Source organism: Acartia tonsa, chromosome 8 (genome assembly GCF_053477335.1).
Source record: "Acartia tonsa isolate MP-2025a chromosome 8, ASM5347733v1, whole genome shotgun sequence".
Taxonomy (NCBI): Eukaryota; Metazoa; Arthropoda; class Copepoda; order Calanoida; family Acartiidae; genus Acartia; species Acartia tonsa.
The window spans coordinates 26,154,871-26,177,233 of record NC_137267.1 but is presented as its reverse complement, the minus strand read 5'-3'; the positions used below and the strand labels follow the sequence as shown (position 1 = coordinate 26,177,233).

The following is a 22,363-nucleotide window of genomic DNA, read 5'->3' as shown; positions in this document are numbered from 1 at the left end:
GATAATTACGACAATAAGAGATTGGAGGTTGCTGAGCTAACGTAACAATTAGCCTGTAGAAAATACTCGCAACTTATAATACAATTTTAACCCCCTATAAAAAAATGTGATTTCCCTTAAATACATAAAAAAGTTTTCTTTATGCCTAACCCCTGCAGAACATAGACTTAAGGCAACCTATCCCTGCCGGTCTATCATAACCTAACCTATGATAATAATTAACTACCCCGTTTTATATTTGCATTTTGTTGACAAATCACTTCGAAGGAAAGCACCCGTAGGACTTTCTGGTGAGAGTCATTCAGTAGAAAACAAATACAGGTCCCCTATATGTTTTGAAAAGATGAAAACTAAATACAACATTGTTCTTTATCTGCACAGACACTGGCAAACTCGTGCAATGGGTAAACCGACCGGAAACTGGCGACCAAGGAACAATGATTACCAAGAAGGATGACAAATATCCTACTGCTATGCTTATCCAGAAGGATATTCTTTTTGTTGGCTTCAATGATGGTCTCATTTCTGTCTTCAACACTGAAACTTTTAGGTTAGTTATTACTTTACTAAAAACAAACGCTGAAAGCCTCAAATTTGATAGTAGCTTAGTAGCAGTGGGTTGTTGAAAAAAACGTTAAAAAATTTTTCATTTTAAATGGATGGCTGCAACTTGCGACCCCAGATCTTTCTATTACTTACAGCGAGATGCTTCACCCAAAGATGGAGTGGGTTAGGGTTAGGGCCCTCATTTCTTTTAGTGATAATGGAACCACCTTCTTAGAAGAAGTTAGAAAAGAATGTAATCTTTCCATTCCTACTTTATTTGGTAGTAAAGACACACTTCCTTATGTAATTATATTTAGGGAAGGAATATCCTTTATTGGACAGAACAGTGAGATAACCGGCCTGGCTGTAGCTGGAAGTTCAACCTTACTTTCCATTTCTGCAGATGGTAAACTCTCATCATGGAACCTGCAAACTAAAATTAGGTAATTTATTTTTATCATTATTATACTTTGTGTTTTATTTCATAAATAAAAAGTAATGGCTAATTCAACCCACTTACCCCTTTCATAAATTTATTAATTTTTTCACATTTTTTTATAAACCTTTCAATTCTGATTCTATTAATATTTGTACTGAAACAGTGCAGTAAAATGTTTGGAAGCTATTTGCACTTTAGAAAACTGGTTTTAAAAGGCATAATTTGTTGAAAACCATAGAATATTTTTTTTCTGATATGAAACTACCCTTGTCAACGAAGAGAATAAGACATTGTTGAATAATTTGTGACAGGGATAAGTGAGTTAAATTACCAAATCCTTTTTAATAATAAACCTCACCATATTATTAGGACTCTAAATTTCTTGTATATTTACTAATCTAAACTAAAGCAAATATTAAACCATCTGTGTTATAAACCATAATAAAAACTATCTCTTTTAATATGACAATATGTGGCTATCAATTTTATTATATTATAGGTTGAAATGTATCCAAGCCCACTACAGCAAGGGAACAGCTGTCTGTGCTTCTAATCACAATATTGTCTCTGTTGGATGGGATGGCTTTATCCACACTTGGAACAATGGTAATAACATTTTCTGTATTGACGGTCTCAATAAAGAATTAGTTTATATTATTTTTGTTATTATGTCTATGTAGCACAGTTGCTAATTTATCGATTAGAATACAATTTATTGCAAATATAATTTAATTTGAAATTTTTTATCCATATTTTGTTTGAATATATTTTTGGGTTTTGTTTTTAAGAACATTCTATCTTAATTCTTTTAGACATGACATTTTTTTAATGTAAAACTTTTATCTAAAGACAATTATAAAGCTTCCCTAAGAAGCTAAATCTGATTGATCTAGTAATAAAACTGTAGAGATTTTAACGTATTAATACAAAAATCAAACATCACTTGAATTCACCTTTTGAATAATATTGTACGTGTGTTCAAACACTGTTTAATCATCAATCGGATAAAGAAGATAAAATTATTGAGAAAAACAAAACAATAATATTTTTAAACTAATCCTTTTAGTAAAGATCAAAGTGAACAATTCTTTGTTTACTCCAATTCTTTTAAAATGAAATATTTTTAATAAGGAAATAGTAGCTTTCACAAAATTCTGTAAAGTTTTGAGTACAATTCCAAGTCAAATACGCTTATTAGATCAAACTGTTTTTAAATATGCGTTTAATTATGTTATGAGTTTGGTCAACATCAAGAACAGTTAGACTTAATAAGCGCATAAGATTGCTCTCGGAATATTGCGAAAGCTACTATTCCCTTTAATGTATTTTTTAATCCTTTCATAAAATTTTTAATTGTATCTTATAATTTTTTCCTACGACCTCTCTACCTATCACTGTTTGTGATTTTTAGGATGTAATTTGAAGTCGTTCTATTTTGTTTGTCTATAAATGAAGTATTAGGGCGACAATATGGCTGTTTGTCTCACTTAAAGCATCTAGAGCATCTTAGCTGTACTTTAAACTACAAAACAAATTTATGGTGTCATTGTGATAATTTTTAACATTGAGACCATGCAATGTTGATTATTTATAGGTTTACTGAATCTAAGCAGTATATCACGAGACCAAGTTCCTATAAACACAGCTTTGTTACACCCCAGCAAAAATTATGTTATCATCGGATCATGGGATAAAACTGTCAGGTAGGATGATGATTGTGTTAAAGATAAAGTAAATTTTATTTCTGAAATTTCAAATGACACAAATTTGCAACTTCTTTTTCTTTATCCATTAATTCTGGCGGCCACAGGAGCCATTTAAAATCTAGGTAAATCCATGTGTATTCTTTAAAAATGCTTAACAATATTGAATCACATTTACGTTTGCCTCTTTTTGACCTTAGAAATGCCATTGACAGTTATACCTAGCACCAGAAATACTTGCTTCCCGAAGCGTCCTGCTAACTTGCCATACTATGCTCATTTTAAACTTTATTATTTCTCTCTCCATGATCCAACATAAATTTAACAGTTTTCCATGTGCGAATGCTGAGATTTAGAGCCTAGTTAAAAAAATTCTCTGGTCCTCAGAAATTTCACTCTAAAGGAGAACCATGTCGGTCCAGCGATTACTAAGCTCGTAATCTACAGACAGACACATAGACATCATGTTAATCTTATATAAGGGTAAACAATCTAATTATTTAATTTTCCCTAAACTTTTGTAGAATCTTTGATCTTGACTCGAAGCACCAGAAAGCCATCATTCACAGCACCCAAAGTATCCAGATGTTGGCGCTGTCAGCCAATGCTGACCTCCTGGCATTTGGGTGCCTGAGAGGGGATGTTAATGTGTATGATAGTAAGAGAAGTGCTAACCTTTCATCTGTTAATTTTGGGTCCAGGTAATAACTTTCTTTGGCCATCAATCAGACGTTTTGTAAAAATTGAAACAACTAATATACTGTTACACAAGATAAATGCTATGAATAGTAAAAGTATTTAGTTTTTAATCTCAATTGTGCTATCACTGATAAAGATTCCTGGTAACGTGTTATCATGCATACTTTGGAATCTAACACAAAGGTATTAAAATCAAATGGGTTTATGTCACCATCCCAGTTAAACAAATAATTTAAGGTAAAGAAGAACTAAGATGAAATTTTATCTATGTTAATTTATTCTTCTTATATTAAACTTCTCTCTAGAATCACTTGCCTTGATTTTGATGAAGAAAATGAAATGCTGGATGTTGGGCTAGAAAATGGCATTGTTAAAAAGTTGGACTATCTTTCAGGTAAAAAATAAAGCATTTTTGAAACTACAATGTTTTACCTGTAAAATTGCTCATAAAAATATTAAAAAGTTAATTTCTTTAATGAAATTCTATAAGATCTAATATTTAATAAAATTAATATCCTCTTATTAAAAGTCAAGAAAGAAATATTTCAATTTTTAAAGTAGCTGGATGTTTGTATGAAGGTCTCTTTCGAATACCGCCTGACTAATTGGTCTGCCATTTTCAGGGAAACTTTATATTGATTCTGCTCAGGGTAACGTATCTCTATCACTCCCCCCCCCCTCCCTCCCCCCCCTACAAAATGCAAAGGTTGAAACTGTATCTAAGATTAAAAGTTACTGATTTATATTGAACTGATGTTTTTTACACAAAAATTTACTCATGTAGGAAAAAGGCTGGCTGACCCAGTAAATCCATCCAACGTGGCTGTATCACAAAAATTATCAGACATGTACGATCCAGATTGTTGTCAAAAACTTTACGGCACTCAATTTGTGTCCTACATCCTGACACTGTCAGGGGACCATGTAGATGATTGCGATGTTGGTATTAGTGGTCAGATGGTTTTTGTGGGATTTGATTCAGGAAAGATACCTTTAGTTTTTAACATATATTAATAAAATATTCAGCAGAATTAACAGTTCAAATAAATTATATTTATTCATTCAATTAGCTCTTAGCATTATCTATGTTCAGGCTTAGAAAGCTATATTTTATATCATCTTTGGTAATAGAAATCATTAAAAAAATCGGAAAAATCAAGATGTCTATATCTAAAAGCAGCTGAGAAAATAGTGTATCTCTATACATTTTATGTACAGATAGACAGTCAAATTTGTTTTTGGTGAACCAAACAGATGTAGTATTACAAAATTTGTTTTATAAAAATTTTATATTTAAATTTAAACATAAATAGTATCTGCTCTGAACAGGTACTGTTCATGTCTACAACCAACTGGAAGGCCGACAGGACGTTAATGGATGGCAAGCTTACAAGGCATATAATAATGAATAATAAAATGTGTATTATGGATAAATTAAATACATCAATTCTATGTTTTTTTTTAAGATCTTATTTTAAACTATGGGAATTCCCCGCCACTTATTTTGTTAATTTTAAAATGAGTAAAAGAAAGCGATTTAGAAAGGATATTTATTTTTCTATGCAATTTTTCTCTCACCAAAGAAAGGGTAAGCCATTAATATAAGACAAGTAAAGTTTTAATAGAGGGAGCATGCGCAATATGTAACTTTGCCCACCCTGGACCCTGTTTCGATATTATATTAGTTCTTTAAAATCAGCTAATAGAGTCGGAAATATAAACACAACAGTGTCCCTATAAAAGAACAGAAAATAATTTGCTAGCAGACGAAAAGGGTCTTTCACTTGACCAGGTAGTTGTCTAAATCATACATCTATACATTTATTGGTCGGAAAAAATAAAGAACTTCGTAATTTTCTTATTATTTACTATTCTGTGGTTAAAGGAACCTGTGTCAATGATTCAGCATTTCAGCTGCTCACTTACCAGGCTGGACTGGAGTCACACCGGATATCAGGTAGGTTGGAAAAACGCAGCTTTGTCGTCGATTATAATGAGTTCGGTGTTTATTGAGGAATTTTCATTCATTCAAAACAGAGGACGGATACATTAATATACATTCCAAAGGGGATAAACAAATCCAAGAAACAAAATTCAATCAATGCAAAGTACCCAAAGTCAACGATAACGTGGTGCAAATGCTAATACATAGATGCTATGTTATTGTTTGAACAGGATTTTATTTACCCTTCGAAGTTGGCGGCTGTATCGTATTTCTATGTATAGGTTGGGCTTAAAAACATTTTTTTGTAATTACAAGACAAGTTTTAAAATGGAGAATTGATGAACATCATAAAAAGCTAAATATTTACATAGGAAATTAAGTATATATAATTTTAGGTTCAAGAGCTAATTTTGATAAGCTACTTAACCAAGCTTACCGTGTTGAGAGTAGCATATAATGGAAAGATTCAACACCTAGCTGATATGGATCTAGATGATGAGATTATAATTTATACAAGTGTGTTGGCTGGCCATGGACATAGGCTTGTTCTTGTTGCAACTCATAATTCTATTTGGTTCTTTAATCTTGAAAATGTGGAGAACATTGATGTTGATTCTAAATTAATTCTTCCAGAGGTAATCTTTTTTAGTACTTTTTAGTACTTAGTAAAACTGTTGATCCTTCTCAACCCCAAGCTACTTTATCAAATTACCTAACATCTTTTTACAGGCCAATATATATTTTTAAAAAGTTTTATTTCTCAATTGTCTTCTAAAGGAAAAAAAACAGGCAAATATTAAAAGTCTATTTTTCATATTCAAGTTAGATACACATTATTTTTTTCTCGCTTAATTTTTTAGTAGCAAGTCTACTCTATAACGAATTTTGTATGTCAGTCTTATATACGGACTTTTATTTCCTTATCGGTTTATAAAGAAAAGATTGTAAAGATTATCAATGCCAAAAATCATTTTTTTTTCCATTATATTTTTTGTCCGTTGATTCATTTGATTGAATCAGCTATTAATGTTATTCAAAAATAATATAAAAAAAAAGAAAATTAAACACATTGAGCTATATTAATATGTTAACTTTTGATATATTTGTAACCAATATTTACGTCCTTATTATTATTTGTAGGCAATACATCCAATACAGAAGTTAAACAAGGAGATAGACCATCTGGTGAGCGTAACTGAAATACCTGACAACCAAATGTATCTTTTACTGGCAGATAATGGAGAGTTGTACCAGTTTGACGCCCTCAGAGAATCTGTCAAAAAAATTCCAAGGAATATTGAGATGTAATTTTTCTATTTGGTATATCAACAGTAGATTATATAAGATGGAAATAATTTTAATGTTAGAGGTAGATTTGAAATCCGCATCAAATTTTAAGGATTTTTTTTTTTATAAAATTCGTCTTTTGTATAATTCTTTATTTAAAAGCGCAAATACAATTTAAGTTAATTAATTTTGACTTCTGTGATTGGTGGATTGAAAACCACCTGCGCTCTGATTGATTGGATTATGTATGACACTAAAGCTCTCCAATCACAGATGTCAGAGTTAATTACCTAAAACTGCATTTGCGCTATTAAACAAAGAATTATAAAAAAAAACGAATTTTGTACAAAATCCTTAAAATTTGATGCAGATTTCAAATTTTCTAACATTAAAATTCTTTCCATCTTATATAGTCTAATCAACAGTAAGATAATATTACTAACATGTTACATGACACTGCAACGACAGATCGAGCAGCCAAGGATAAAAATAGTTGCACTAGTTTATGGTGTTTTCTACATTATGTTAGGGTAGGTTAGGTTATATATAGTACTGGGTAGCCGCAAAGGTTTAGACTCGGCAGGGTTAGCCATAGGAGAAAATATTACCCCAACACCATTATTTTCAGTTTATTTTTAAATTATGGAATGGGGCCCAGGGTGGGGGTGGTAACTGGCCTTTTAAGAGAGACTTTATACTTGAGCCAAATTGTTATCTGTACTTAACAAATCTGCGTTATGGGGAATTGGACCTGTCAACGCGCCAAGGGGTTCCCCTACTCTTACTATTGATATCATGCGCAAGATACAGTAGCAGTCACTAATATTTACAGCGTTTCTGGTATGACGCAGTGAAGCCCGAGTAATAACATACATCTCATTACTTTAGAGTTTTTGACACCCAAGATACAAGAGTTATAAGAATGATTCCTAAAAATATTAGTCATAATTGTGCTATATTTATAGGTAACAAATATTTACTACTGTCAGCCCCGGCAATTTTTATTATCATGGCATATTGGCAACATACATATCATTTACAAAAATAGAATGTAGACATTCTTTCAGCCATAATCACTTTGATATATAGTCAGGGATCTTACTGGATGAGACAATGGACAATAATTTTTATAAATCCCCAATCATAATAAACAAATACCTCTTCTGTAGTTATAGTTAAAAAGTTTGGACATTATTTTCTTTGGAACCAGCCAATCAAAATTCAATAAAAGTACCCAAAGTTTTTGATCAAACTCAGATAAGATAATTTGGTCTTCAGAAAAACCCTAAAAAATACAATGCTATATTTTATTTTTTTTTATGGCAGAGAATCGGTTCTAATCCAGCGGATATAAATCGGTTTCGAACCCATACTGGAAATAGGATTAATGTTTTACTTTTAGTATATGAAAATGGAAATATTGTCCGTGGAGAAACTAGAGACACAACATCCACCCAACGTTGCTGGAAGTTGGACTGGAAAACTTTCAACATCAATGGCAATGGTATTAAATATGCGCATGCTGATTATGAAAGGTGAACAAATCATTACATTTTTAGTACTAAAGTAGCTACAATTTTGTATTTATGTACAGATAGATCCTACAATTTAAGAGATTTTTGGTATAGGTTCGTCCATGTTGGGGTTTAGTCAGAAAATGGTGGGGGTTGAAGATACATAAATTTGGCTTGGTTCGAATTCTTTGAGAAAACAGGGATGATAACAGCCATGAAAGCGAAGCTCTGAAACGGTAGGACAAACGAACATAAATCCTTGTAGAGTGTCAGCATTGAATAAGCAAAATATAAATGTGTAAGTTTTGACAAAATTGTTGCAAAACTGTTTAACACAGGATACTGTTTAAAGGACATACTTACATTTTTAAGACTTAAATGATGCTTCGCTTATAATATTGTAATTTGTTGACCTATAAATCTGTATTCCAAAAATATTTTTTTATAGAACAATTATACAAGTTTGAAATCGATAATACAATTCTAACATGTCTAAATTAACGAAAATTATTTTTATTTAGTGATCTAATAGCATTAGTGCAGAGCTGTGGAACTATTTGTACTTGGTCAATCAAAGGAGAAATGTTAAATGTTTACAGGGAGATGCTCATTCAAGACAATTAATAAAATTATTAATAAAATAGAAATAACACTGATAATATTATCCATGATTAGCGCAGCAATTACAATAAACTTTGTCAAGAAGGAACAGTAAACGGCAATACAGTTACATTATAGAAAATCAGACTAGAGAAGACTGCTTTGTAAAAGCAAAAAATGCTTATCACATCAGCTGTAACCAACAACTGAATTAAGTTGAGAAATTATTCGGTTTAGTGATTTAGGTGGGGCAACAAATCGTAGTAAAGACGACCATTTTATCTGCCACCCAAATATTATTTTAGATTTTCCCTTGTTGGTTATACCTTATTCCTGAAATGAACACTATGTACATGCAGGAGAAATAATTGTAATGCATGGCTATACGGTGATCAGCTGTTCATTGGGGGAGCTGAATATGTTCAGCTGTTTAATCCTAAAATGGCGGGAGTTGTGGATAACTATCTAGGTAATACAAATTTGGATAGATGTAATTCAAATAAGTTTATGAACCAAAATTTTGCAGTGAAATAGAAAAGGACAGAAGGGGTGATTTCATTTATCCTATTATAAAAAGTAGTAAGATTTTTTTTACTGTAGCTTAAAATATCGATCTGCACTTTAGGGAATCTTCACATTAGTTCTGGGTTGGTGAACACAGTAATAGTGTCTGACTGATTATGACGTAACAAAAAGAAAAAAGCCAATGAGAGGCCGTTATTGACCAATGGTAAAATTTATAGTGGCCTCTCATTGGCTAATTTTTTTTTGTTACGTCATAATCAGTCAGACACTATTACTGTGTTCTGGGTTGGTTTTAGGCTGTTTTATTTTTAGATTTAAGTAATTGTATGCTTTTTTTTTATCTATTTTCTTCCGATCTCTTTCTCTTGGAAAAAAGCCCCTAGTTGCTAGGGGTGCAGTAACAAGTTGTAGATAAAGTACGTATTAAGATTATCTTCATTCAAACTTGTAAATATAGAACAAGACACACAAATTAAATGTTAAAGGAAAAAAATAGACATTTTTCATTAAAATTTTAATTGTATTTTGTTTAGGACACACAAGCACTGCAACAGCTTTACTAAATACAGGCTAGTCTTAGTTCTCTTAGTATAAACCAAGAAGTGGAGAGAGGTGGGAGATGGGGGTTTAAAACCTTAAGTTCGGATCACATTTTTCATCTTGTAAATAATATCTTTAATTCTTTTCAAAGCTCAACTTTTTATGTAATACACAATACACATATTGTCACCTAACTTGTTTCACATATCTAAAATATAATTATAATTAACTAGGCCAAGTAAATGGAATACAAGGGGAAGGGAAGGGGGGGGAGGAAGGAGGAAGTCGAAACTCCAATTTTAGTTTTAATAGAAAACTTTAGGGGGTGTATTTTTTTCTTAGGGGCAATTTCTCTTGGTAGGGTGATTTTACTCCCCCGTATTTTCCTTTTTATAAGTAAGAACTATGACTTTCAGGAAAAGTTGGACCTGGAAGACTATCAGGGGCCAAGGATGGAACTATCAAAGTTGTTAACAACAACTTAGTACCAAGGAATTTGTTATTTTTTGCTTAAAGAAACTTTAGAGGCAAAATTATAGGTTGCGCGATTTTTATATTTTTGATTTATTTAATTACTTCAATTAAATGTTTAGTTCCACTAAGAAAGGTTGCCAATCAGAAGTGTGTAGAAGGGTGGTGTGTCTAGCCCCTTAGCAAAATCCACCAAGGTGTTCACCCCCTACAAACTCCTAGTTGTAGTAATCATAATCTATACTAAACTAAATTAACAAAATAACTCGAGTTTCTATTCTTTTTTAGCGATAAGAAAATGATCGATAATTGATCTTTCCTCATAAGGCTAATATAATTTGATTTTTGAGATATGAAGGGTTATAAATTGATCTTACTATAATTGTCTCTTCCGTCCCTGGTAAGCAATAAACAAAGTTTGATTCTCAGAGACCCAGAATTATTAGAACCTGGAGTAGACATGTTTAGTTATCTAGATAAAAGCATGGAGAAAGAATATTTGATGGTTCTCACAGGGTCAGGTAAAATACTTTTGGCTTAGAAACCGATCAATATCCGCTGGATTGGAACCGGTTCTCAACCATACTGAAAAGCATGTATAGCATCGTATCACAGACAATTTTAGGGCATATTAAAATATAATCAATACCAGTTTTGTTAGCACGGGCCTTCGGCCTCTCAGGGTTAATAAAACTGGTTTTAATCATATATTTTTTATTTCAATATCCGCTGAATATAATACGACGCGATAAATAACTATTATTATTTTTGTTATCCACTGCTATTACATTATATATTTTAAAACATATTCTATGTTCTATGTAAAAAAGCAGCTGAAATATAAATTATTATCCCAATGCATTCATAATACTGATTTTGGATAGATTTCTGATACTTTTTCCTTCTTAACATTTTTAATTATTAATCCCCCCTAGCATAATTTAATCATCACACACAACCCTCGATAAAAAGGTTAAAGTAAAAAAACTATTCCTTTTTGTTTAGGAAAAATACTGCAATACAATGTCAGTGAAAACAATTTAAATTTTGATGTAAAAATTGAATGTTTGCCTGTTGAAGATGATTATATTGGATGTTTTCTTTGTAAAGGTAAAGTTTTTTGCTATATGTTTAGAAAATTGAGCAGTTGGCCGCTTATTGACTACTTTTTAGCCTCTTTTATACTCATTTTCTCAGCTTTTATAACGATAATTTGCCTCTTTTCCTATTGAACATGCATATTTGATCTATATTTTTTATTAAACTCTTTTCCAAAAGAAGTGAGAAGAAATTTTTTTTGACCAATACCAAACATTTTTTGTATTCTAAAAAGTCTTTAGTACAAATCACCACATTATGTTTCCCCTTTAAACTTTCTTTGTAGAGGATCAGAAAACTGCCCAAAAAAGCTATGACCTATTGAGTAAAGTTAGTAAACATTATTTTGTAATCTGTTTTCAGGAGAGGAAACAAAAATTGTCATAATCTCAACAACAAAAATTTACATATTGGAACAATTCACATACAAATTACAACAAACCATCAATTTGAAGTCTGAGGAGAATGTTCTGAAAATAATCAGTTGGTCACAGGATAATGAAAACACCACCATTTTGAAAGTGAAGGCTGTCACCCATTCTAAAGATTTGGAGTTCCTAATTGATCTAAAGGAAAGTATAAATATAGATAATTGAATAAAATACTGCTTTATAAAAAATGCAATGATTTGGTAATACATGAAGGGTGTTAACAAAAATAAGTTGGTTATAGTCCCTTTAGTAACATCGCACCTTATGGGGCGATTCTTCGTGTTTTCACAGTAGCTTTTCTCCTATTTCTAGCCCCTGAGGGGGGCTCTAACCCTGCGGGGCCAATTACCTAACCCTGTGGGGCAATCACGTAACCATATAAAACCTAACCTAACCTAAAATAACCTATAAAAAGCCATTTTAAAAATACGACGAATCGCCCCTAATGGGGCGATGTTTCGAAAGGGACTATTCCCAATAAGTTTTTGTAAATAGGTATCGTGAGAGCCATAAGAAATTTCCTCCTATAACCTTCCAAAATTTTGTGTATGATACCACGTGATTTAAGGAGTGTAGATCACTGATCATCAATTGCTCTTTCTTTTCATTTACCTTTAAAAGGGTAAATGAGGTGAATGAGGGATTATACACATAAACTACCTTTACTTATTTAAACCCTTAATTTTCTAATCTTGCAAGGATTGTTTGATTTAAGCATTACTGACAGACCAACAAATAAAATAGGCTTTTAGAAAATATCCGAAGGTATCACACAAAGTTTCTGTTTGATTACTGATAACCCCCCCCCCCCCCCTATTTTTAAAGATAAATCTAAAATAACCCCCTTATTTACTGTTTATTACTGGGTTTATTATTTCATGTTAAATTATTTGGTAGCCCCGCCGGGTTAGAAAGAAAATATTTGCAGTGGTTAACCAGAGGAAAAAAAAATAAACTCCCCCTTCATTATTTAATTTTTTTTAATGATAAGTTATAACTAGCTACTTGTAAGTTTCTATCAAATATCCTATTTATACCTATATGACCAGGAGTGTTTGTATTACAAAATATTTAACAATCAGTACAAAGAGATGGATGGAATCGAAGCACTGTTTTCTAAAGATGGCCAACCCAATGAGATGGACAAAAATAGTCCTCGGAATATTGAAAATGGAAAAAATTCATCACAAAGTAAGTATTAGTCTTTTTATAACATTAGCGGGTATGTCCTTAGATGCCTCTAAGGCGCTGGAGGGAAGAAAGTGGGGTCAATCCTCATTTTTACATTTTTAGTTTTAAAAAGTATTGTAGGGTGTGAACTTGTGAAGTATTTTCTCCATGGGTGACTTCTTTTGGGAAAGTGAAGTACTCTCCCCTAAAATAGTTGTAAACCTTCTCTGTGAAGGAGAAGCATATCGGTCTAGCGGTCTGTTTTTGTAAGCAGACATTAAGAAAGACAGACATGCAAAAAAATTATTGTTTCATAAACTCAAAAATAATGAAAACAACTATTTTAGAAGGCTATGATCATTGTTTGACAAAAGATGGTTTGTGCATTGAATATGGTGATACCAAGAAACTAACAATATTAGATGGAAGAAAGAATAAGGTATTTCTAACAGAAAAAATTTGCCCCCCCCCCCCTTCCCCCTTCAGTCTTCAATTTAAATTATAGAGTGAAAAACATAAAATACAGTGGGGTGTACTGTTTTTTTCCCGGGGCTGTTACCCTTGAGCAGTTGATGTGTTATCCTTTTAATGTCAAGAAAGTTGAATATAACTCTTAAAAGCTTAGAATTAGCCTGAGTCGTTTTTTAGTAATATGTTGCAATGAGGGGACATTGGGCTGTTTATTTCACTAGTCCCCAAAGATTTTATAATAATAATGTTTTCTTATTCGTTGGGTTACTTTAGTATTTACAGGGAGGATAAATTACCTTAAATTGTACATATAACAACATTATCTTATTCGTTAGCTCTAAAACTATGGATATTTTATTTTATTTTGATTGGTTGGTTTTAAACTAGTAGTGTTCAAAGTTCTCAACAAATATGTTTATTCTACAAAAGGGGTAATTTTTTTTATCATTGAGAATGTACTTTGTCTGATTCTTTAAGATATTTGAGTATTTCAGATGATAGAACAATGAAAGAGAAAACATAGAAAGCATTACAGATAAACAAACTAAAATAATCTTTGAATATCAGATAAATTTTACTTTTTTTAGGTTGGAGAATTCAGCGGTCATGGATTTGAATTTGTTTGTGTTGAGGTTTTGCAAGACTGTCTGGTAGCCCTAGACAATAGGGGAAATTTGTTTCAACTTAAAATTGTTTAAATTTGTAATAAATATTTTTTTTCGTGTAAAATTGTGTTAATCTTGTTTTCTTTAAATACACATTTGATTTCATGGTTGCTTTTATAGCAGTGAAGCTACTCTATAACTCAATTTGTGTTTCACAGGATTTACTCGGCTGTTAATACAGATGGACAGTTAATTTATTTGTGTTAAGTTTAGATTATTTTAAAAATAAGAGGGTCCTTTTTTCCTTTCTATGCTTTGAAGGCACTTTGAGGGAAAGCACCACCAATGCCTGACTAATGAACACTTTGAAGTGTAGAGTGGATGGGTTACTTAAAAGTAGTTGAAAAAGGAGAATGTGCAAATAAAGTAAAACTATTTGAAATGTATTCCTTTGAAAGGGATGAATTTGTATAAATTCAGTTTCAAAACAGACAAGAAACAAGGATGACAACATTCATAAGTAGCGAAGCACAAAAAATATGTATAAGAATTTAAAAATTAGTTGTCAAAAGCATGTATTGTACATTATGAAAAAAAAATCACGAAACCTTTTCAACATTTGTTTTTAATTTCTTAATATTTATATTTCAGTACTATGACTAACAGACTGACGGTCAAAGTAAGTTACATGCTGGATGCTCAAAACAACGGGAAATTTAATTTTGATATTATTAAATACAAAAAATTTAATAATCGGACCATAAACACCAAAGATATGAGGAAAAATGTTAAAAATATAAAAATAGCCAAAAACCTGCAAAAAGGCAGCCTGACCGCCATTGATATTTTCTTGAAACGACAGGAAATTTAATCTTGATATCTATAACTGAAAAATTTTGGAAATCGGACCATAAACACCAAAGGTATGGAGAGAAATGTGAAAAATACAAAAATAACCTAAAACCTGCTTAAAGGTAGTCTGACCGCCATAGTTGTTTTCTTTAAACAACAGGAAATTTAATTTTGATATCTATAACAGAAAAATTTTTGGAAATCGGACCATAAACATTGAAGATATGGAGAAAAATGTGAAAAAAAGCCTAAAATCTGCTAAAAAGCGGCCCTACTGCCATTGATGTTTTATAGTTAATTGTTGTCAAAAAATTTAAGCCTTTTATTTTTTATAGGAGCCAAGAAAATTACGTTTCCCCCAAACTAAGACATACGGACATTTCAAATTATAGAGTATTTTCGCTACTAAAAAATGACTGACTTTTTACATTTTTTATTTGGTTTTCCATTTTCTTGAAATTCCTTTTGTTCACTATAAGGTCTTATCTTTAAACGTTGATTATTTCAAAGTCTCGTGATCATTGATAAATCATAAAAACAAAATATACATTGTGTGTGTTGTGTATGTATGTCCATTTAGATCTTAGGAATGCTAATTTAATATTTTTTTCAAGAAGAAAACATCCGCATTTCCTCAACCAATTTAAAGCCATCGAATGAAATGTTACTAGATAGACGACATGTCGACATAATAATATGACCTTTTTTATTTTATTTAGAATGGTCGAAACATATGATTATAAATAGAAGTCCTAATGGTTGCAGGTACAACAATCAGTCATAAATGAAACCAGGTCTCGGCAGCCACGTGTAAGCCTCAGTAAAATCGTAATATTATGACTTTAAAATTAAGTTGGATGTCTAAACCTGTTCCTAAACCGACAATCTAATCCATTTTTTTCGGAATCTTTTTTTTGACACATGCTAGTTTAAATTTTAGGCTTAAGCGTGGCTGCCGAGCCCTGAAGAAAACTTTCATTTTTGACTTTGCCTGTTTACTATTCATAATATTTATCCATATTCTTTCTGTTTGTTGTTGACACAAAAGTTGAAGAATTTCTCTCACCTTTCTCCCTAACTTTTAAATGCAATTTTACTCAGTAAATTCAATCCGAACTTGCCAATTCAATTTTAAAGTAAAAGACAAAAGTTAAGTTAAGGAAAGTTGTAAAAATTTTCAAGTAAAAATTTCTTATTAAAAAATTAAGGACCTGACAATTGACGTTTTGTTTGTAAATATCAGTTCTTAATCCTTCAACAGCTATTTTTAAAAATTATTTAAATCTTTGTAGAAATTGCAATAAAAATGTCTCGCTCTAATTTTTTCCGTACATCAACCTAAGGCTTTGTTAAATAAATGGTTGTTCTCAATATCTTATTGAACATTCTAATAAACATACATTTAGTAACTTTCGTAGGTTGGATTCTTGCAAAGAGATGGGTATTTGGTAAAGGCATAATTCCCCCCTCCCACCTCCCACCCAAAAATGGGGGGAATATGTCCTTATGATTTACATGTATGTGAATGAGAGTAACTTAATCATTACTGATGAGTATCTGCACAACTTTGTTACTTTTATAAAGAATCTTTGAAGTTAATGGTACCTATCTTACAGAAAGTAGCAGCCAGACATACATTTAAAATTCAACTTCCAACTCTGTCATAATATCTAGTTTCAAAAAGGAAAAATTGTATATTGCATGGACGATTATGTTAAATTCTTTTTGATTGTTTTCAATCAGAAATCATTAAAAGTTGGGATGGTAGCTGTGTTTAGTGCCCTAGGAAAATAGGGAAAGATATTACCGCTTTTGGCCTACCTATTCTATTGACGTCATATTAGAGGGAAAGGGGAAAGAAACCCCCTAGAAAAGAGATGGGGTATAGGGTATTTCCTGGCGCCAATAGAATAGGTAGACCAAAAAAAAGTGACATCTATCCCCATTTTGCTAGGGCACTATAGACAGGTACGTTGGGATGTCTTATGTCTATGAAAATTGTAAATGTACTAACTAATTTTGATAACTATTTTCTTTTCTTTTATTATTTTAATTTCAAAGCAAATATTTTAATTGTTACAATGGTCTGTTCTACTCAATTGTAGAAATGCTTTGCCATGAAAAGAACGACTGACTTGATCCAATAATGCTTTGTTGGTCAAATTGTGGATAATATCTGGATCCTTTGATTTTATGGAACTACTCACTTAGTATCTGTGGTTTCAATTTTATCACAATAAATTACAATAAACTGCATTTATGAAAATTTCGTTGTATTAAATAAAGAAAGGGGTTTCTGTGCTCTACTAGGCTTTTTTAGGGAAAAAGCTAGGATTTCATATTTAAAATGCAATTTAAGTTATGGCTTTTCTATCAACTGTGACTTGACAAGACAATCATTTCCATAAGTAGCGTAAAACATTAGGTGATCCCATCATGAACATTACATAAAATCAGAATGAACAGCAACCGAGTAAATAAGTTTTTCCCTGATATATGATGGATAGACATACAGACAAATATCTTTAATTGAATAGAGTAGCTTTGATATCAATAATAAATTTGATTATCAAAACGTTTATAAAATAAAATAAAATATATTTATCCTACATATGAATATTTTGTACATTTGATCAACAATGGTAGGAAGAATAAAGGGATTTTCAGATGCAAAATCATTTAAATAATTATCAAAGTATTGCCTACAATTGAATCTTTATAATCTTGTGGAAAATTGATTTATAAGATACTTCATAAATTTTTTAAACATCATCCCATTGAAATCATTAAAAATATGGTATCATGTCCGTAATTCTATTAAGAAGTTTAATTTTTAAAGAACACTTTATTACATTTTTTATGCCTTTATGATAAAAATTCCTGTTTTTTTTATCTAGATTTATTGAACCTGAGTTTTTTAATATTATTACAAACATTTCTAGAAAGATCTATTAATGTTCTGAAATGTAAAAAGGAAATCTAAAATCTAAAAGTAGAATCTATTAGTTAGTTGTACTCTTAAAACATTTTCGGCCTACAGGGTTTCTGGCACCGAAACTACTATACTAAAAGCTTGTCGGTTGGCAATCCCTCCATTGTTTGTACTGTTTACTGTCTCATGAAACAAACATCAAAGTGTAACAAGGAACCCAATATCCAGAAGTAGTACCAAAACTTATAAATTAAAATTTTAACATTAAGTATTAAAAACAGGCTAACTAAGTAGATGTGAATCGTTCAATGGATTTTTTACAAAACATTTCGAAGGACTTTATTTTAAAATATTCGAGAAAACTAAATTTCCTAGTATGAAACTCATTGCCGCCATAACATGCTTTGAAAAAATCTATCTTGAATATCAGCCGAGAAAATAATAAACAACATATAGTTACTTTAGATAAAAAGTTCACAAACATAACATATCAGTTATAGAGTACATATCTATTTTCATAGCAAATACGCCCAACTATCTCAAACTGCAGCCGACAAAATCTTTAAAAAGGATGGATAGACAAAATATGTTATAGAGTAGTTGCATATTAGTCAATAGAATATTGAAATGATGACCCTTTCTTTAAGCTAGAACAACAAAACCTATCCCCCATACTGTATCTACAAAGCAAGCGTATAATAAACAGACATACAGACATTCGAAAGTGTTAAGTAGCTTAGCTACTAAGAAGAAGAATTATGAAAGATATAAGTAACGGGAGAGTTGTAAATTTATTTCCCATACACAATCAGGAATATCGGGATTGTGTAAATTTATTTCCCATACACAATCAGGAATATCGGGATTGTGTAAATTTATTTCCCATACACAATCAGGAATATCGGGATTGTGTAAATTTATTTCCCATACACGATCAGGAATATCGGGATTGTGTAAATTTATTTCCCATACACAACCAGGGATATCGGGATTGCTATTGACCATCTTGGACCCGGTGCAAGGTTGTCCGGTGCTTTCCCTCAAAATGCCTGACGAGCACTAAACCTCGACCATCCACTATTTTTAAAATAAATTGAAAATAAGGATAGGGTAGTTTTTTCCCTGTGCCCAATTCTGCGGGGAACCTATTACCCAATTTAACCTAACCTAACCTGTTCTTAAGTAGTAATTTTTTTTCTTTTTACCCCCCCCCCATTTAAAATTTACCCCCCCCAAAATAGAAAATCTCTAACAAAAAAAATTTTTTGCGCGAATCGCGCGCATTTTTAATACTATCTTGCAAACTATAAAAAGTATCTTCAAGGACGTCAAGATTTATTAGATGGGGGAAAGGAGTTGTTTCAAAGTTTTTAGGGGGTCAATCTAATGTAATTTTAAAATTTTGAGGGGTATAAATATCCCTTAACCTCTCTCCCTCCCCGTGGACGTCTATGTCAATATTCTCTGTCATCATATTCATGTATATTTTAGAACACTAAAAATTATACAATTTTTTGTTTTTCATCTGCTTTATAGCTTTTAAAATTTTTACATTTAAAAATCACGGAACCTTTCCTTGTTCAATTTTATCCCTTGATTTTTATGAAAGCTTTATATCGGGAATGCTTTGTAAGTATGCAACTTTCTATTCGATCAAGTATCTATCCTATAGAAAAAGTTTTATTGTTAAATTTTAAAATTTGGAGTCATTGTAAGACGACTTTTATTGTCTTCAATAAAAGTAAAAATATATACGATTTTGTCATTCTGGTTAATTTCAATTAAAAAGATTAATTTAAACCCTATTTTGATAATTTTGAGTGGGGGTGGGGCTAATAAGACCTTTCCCTCCTAAGGTTTATATTATATCTATATATAATCGGGAAAGTTACAGTTATAAAGTTATACATTACAGTCACGAGTAAACAACTTTTGAGGAATATTTTTTTTAATCCAAAAATTACTTCAATTTTTCTTATGATTCATAATTTTGACCAACTTTGCATTTTAGTTATTGTTGATATATCTTTTAGTGTCTAATATAGCAGAGGGAGGGGGGGGGGGCTATATAACTCCCCTACAACGAGAAAACCCCCCACCGGAATAGGGTTAAATACTGAAAATTTAGAATAATTAGATTCCTAATATTTGAATTTTTCATTTGCTTTCAAGATTTGAATATTCTTGGTGTTATTTGGATTTAATGTATATTTGAATTTAACTATATTATACAGACCATAGGTAATGGTAAAGTAAAAATCAATGTTATCATTCTTATATTTAAGTAATATGATGTCTGTTTGTGTGTTTGTTTGTACCGAAGGATCTCGCTAACCGCTGAACCGATCGGGTTCTCCATAACAAGGTAGATTTTCATAGGTCCCGGTAAGGTTTATAACTATCTTGGGGGAGGGTACCACCACCCTCCCAAGAGAATCACAAAAAATCAAAATTTCTCGATTCCACAAAGAGAGTTCAACAAAACATAAACGTCAAACGCAACATAGACATATTTAATATAAAAAAAAACATATAAGTGCCACTAGAGGCTTCTAGGGGGCGTAGCCGCTAGTATAATATAAAGTAGTATCTTAAATGATAAACGATTGTGTTCTCCATTTTAGGGAAACTTCACATATTTTCCGGGATGGTTTTAGGCTATTTCATTTGTAGATTGTGGTCATAGGATTTTTAAAACCTACTGCACAAAAAATGCTGCTTTCAAGTATTTGATTCAAAACATTAGAGTAAATCGCATTTGGTGCATTTTTGGCTAAAGCTGAAGACTTATTTCCGGTTTTAACGGCTGATTAGTTTAAAAAGTAGCTAACGGTAACATTTCTCAAGATTTTCCGTTTTTAGTAAATTTTCCATTCCATTTATTACTGAATATTTGAATTGATCAATGTGATGAGAGAATATTTTGAAATTATAACAACAATGGTTGTGTTGAAAAGTAGCGCAGCAATTTGAATTTATCATGTTACAAGAATCTTAAGGTATAACTATAACAAGTCAGGAAACATTGAAGTCCAAGTTAACAATTTGATTTTAAGTTCTTTCAGTGGATAATTTTAATTGTACAATATGAAAGGTATGGACTCATAAAGGAGTTTGTACGTAGAGTATCTGCGCTGTCAAAAATTGGTATACACTAGGAAAGGGGGTATGCAAAAATTACCTGTAAATTATTATAGCGCTAATAGTTTAGTAATACGCACTCTCATTTGCTGGCTTAAAAGTTTGGGTACCGTTATTACAGTGTTTAAACTTTTTAACAAATAATTATAATACACAGAAAAGGGGCAATTTTGTTTATCATTATGTTCTAGTCCCTGAAGATCCTTGAAATTTATTCAAACATGCACTTTAATCAATGGATAGGTGTGGTGTTCAGGGTTAGGGTTAGTATGAAAAAATATTAATATGAGCTGTCAAAACCTGTAATGTATTTTCCATCTCAAAAACCGCTGGATTAGAACCGGTTATCAGCCATACTGAATCATGTATAGTAACGTATGGCAGACAATTTTCAACAATATTAAAATAAAAATCATAAAATTAAGAACAGTTTTGTTAGCCCTTGCCTTCGGCCCTCAGGGGTGATAAAATGTTTTTTAAACCACGGTAAGCTATCTATAATATAATGCGATAAATAACTATTAATTATACCTAAAAGTGTATGAGATGATTGCTCATGAGAAATGAAAAAAAAGATCCTATTAGTGAAAATGTATCAACTTTTTAAGGTACATATTAAAGATATGAAAAATCGGAAATAGTCTCTTTCGTAACATCGCCCCATAAGGGGCGATTCGTCGTATTTTAAAATTTTAGGTTAGGTTAGGTTATATTGGGTTAGGTGATTGACCCACGGGGTTAGGTAATTGGCCCCGCAGGGTTAGAGCCCCCCGCAGGGGCTAGAAATAGGAGAAAAGCTACTGTGAAAATAGTAATACGAAGAATCGCCCCATAAGGTGCGATGTTGCGAAAGGGACTTTACCCGAAAATTCTTGTAAAACTTGGGGGGAATAGCATCTACTTCTTTGAGCCAAAACATCCAAGATTTTACTAAATGTGGCTTGACTAATAAACTTTAGTGCTACATGGGATTGGTATGACAACCTAAATCTTACAATTTCAAACAACCCTCCACACCCCGACCCAAAGGAAAATTTCAAACCCATGATGTTGTCATATTTGTTAAGGTCTTACTTAGCTTATTAGATTATAAACAGTTAATGATTTCTTAACATGATTTCTAATAGAGCTACTATACCAACCTTTATTCTTGAGTAAATGTAAATAAATATTGTTGTAAGATTGGTTATGGAACCTGTTGATGTCATTTGTATTTACTTTGAGTCGCTTCTTCTATCTTTATTTATTGCCTCAAACCACTGATGTATTCGCTCCTAGCCTCTAAGAAACGGTAGGGAAAATCCAACCACATAAACCACATTGAAAAAATCCTAATTTAAAATGATCAATTAAAACTAAATATCATTATTAAAAATATATTTTCCAGTATGGCT

General features: G+C 31.6%; 1 protein-coding gene across 1 annotated transcript; it reads left to right on the top strand.

Annotated features, from left to right (window-relative positions):
• The first annotated feature begins 355 nt into the window (after nt 1-355).
• LOC145326389 (uncharacterized) lies at nt 356-14,209 on the top strand. The gene is made up of 23 exons (XM_080169723.1): nt 356-550; nt 864-989; nt 1,485-1,591; nt 2,580-2,688; nt 3,213-3,389; nt 3,693-3,781; nt 4,172-4,370; nt 4,718-4,781; nt 5,273-5,344; nt 5,728-5,967; nt 6,473-6,624; nt 7,508-7,584; nt 8,022-8,154; nt 8,655-8,733; nt 9,094-9,202; nt 9,792-9,827; nt 10,215-10,290; nt 10,699-10,790; nt 11,275-11,379; nt 11,731-11,941; nt 12,850-12,989; nt 13,316-13,407; nt 14,027-14,209. Exons 1-23 carry the CDS (start codon nt 438-440, stop codon nt 14,135-14,137), a joined length of 2,709 nt encoding a protein of 902 aa, XP_080025849.1. The 5' UTR covers nt 356-437; the 3' UTR covers nt 14,138-14,209.
• Nucleotides 14,210-22,363: the final 8,154 nt, after the last annotated feature.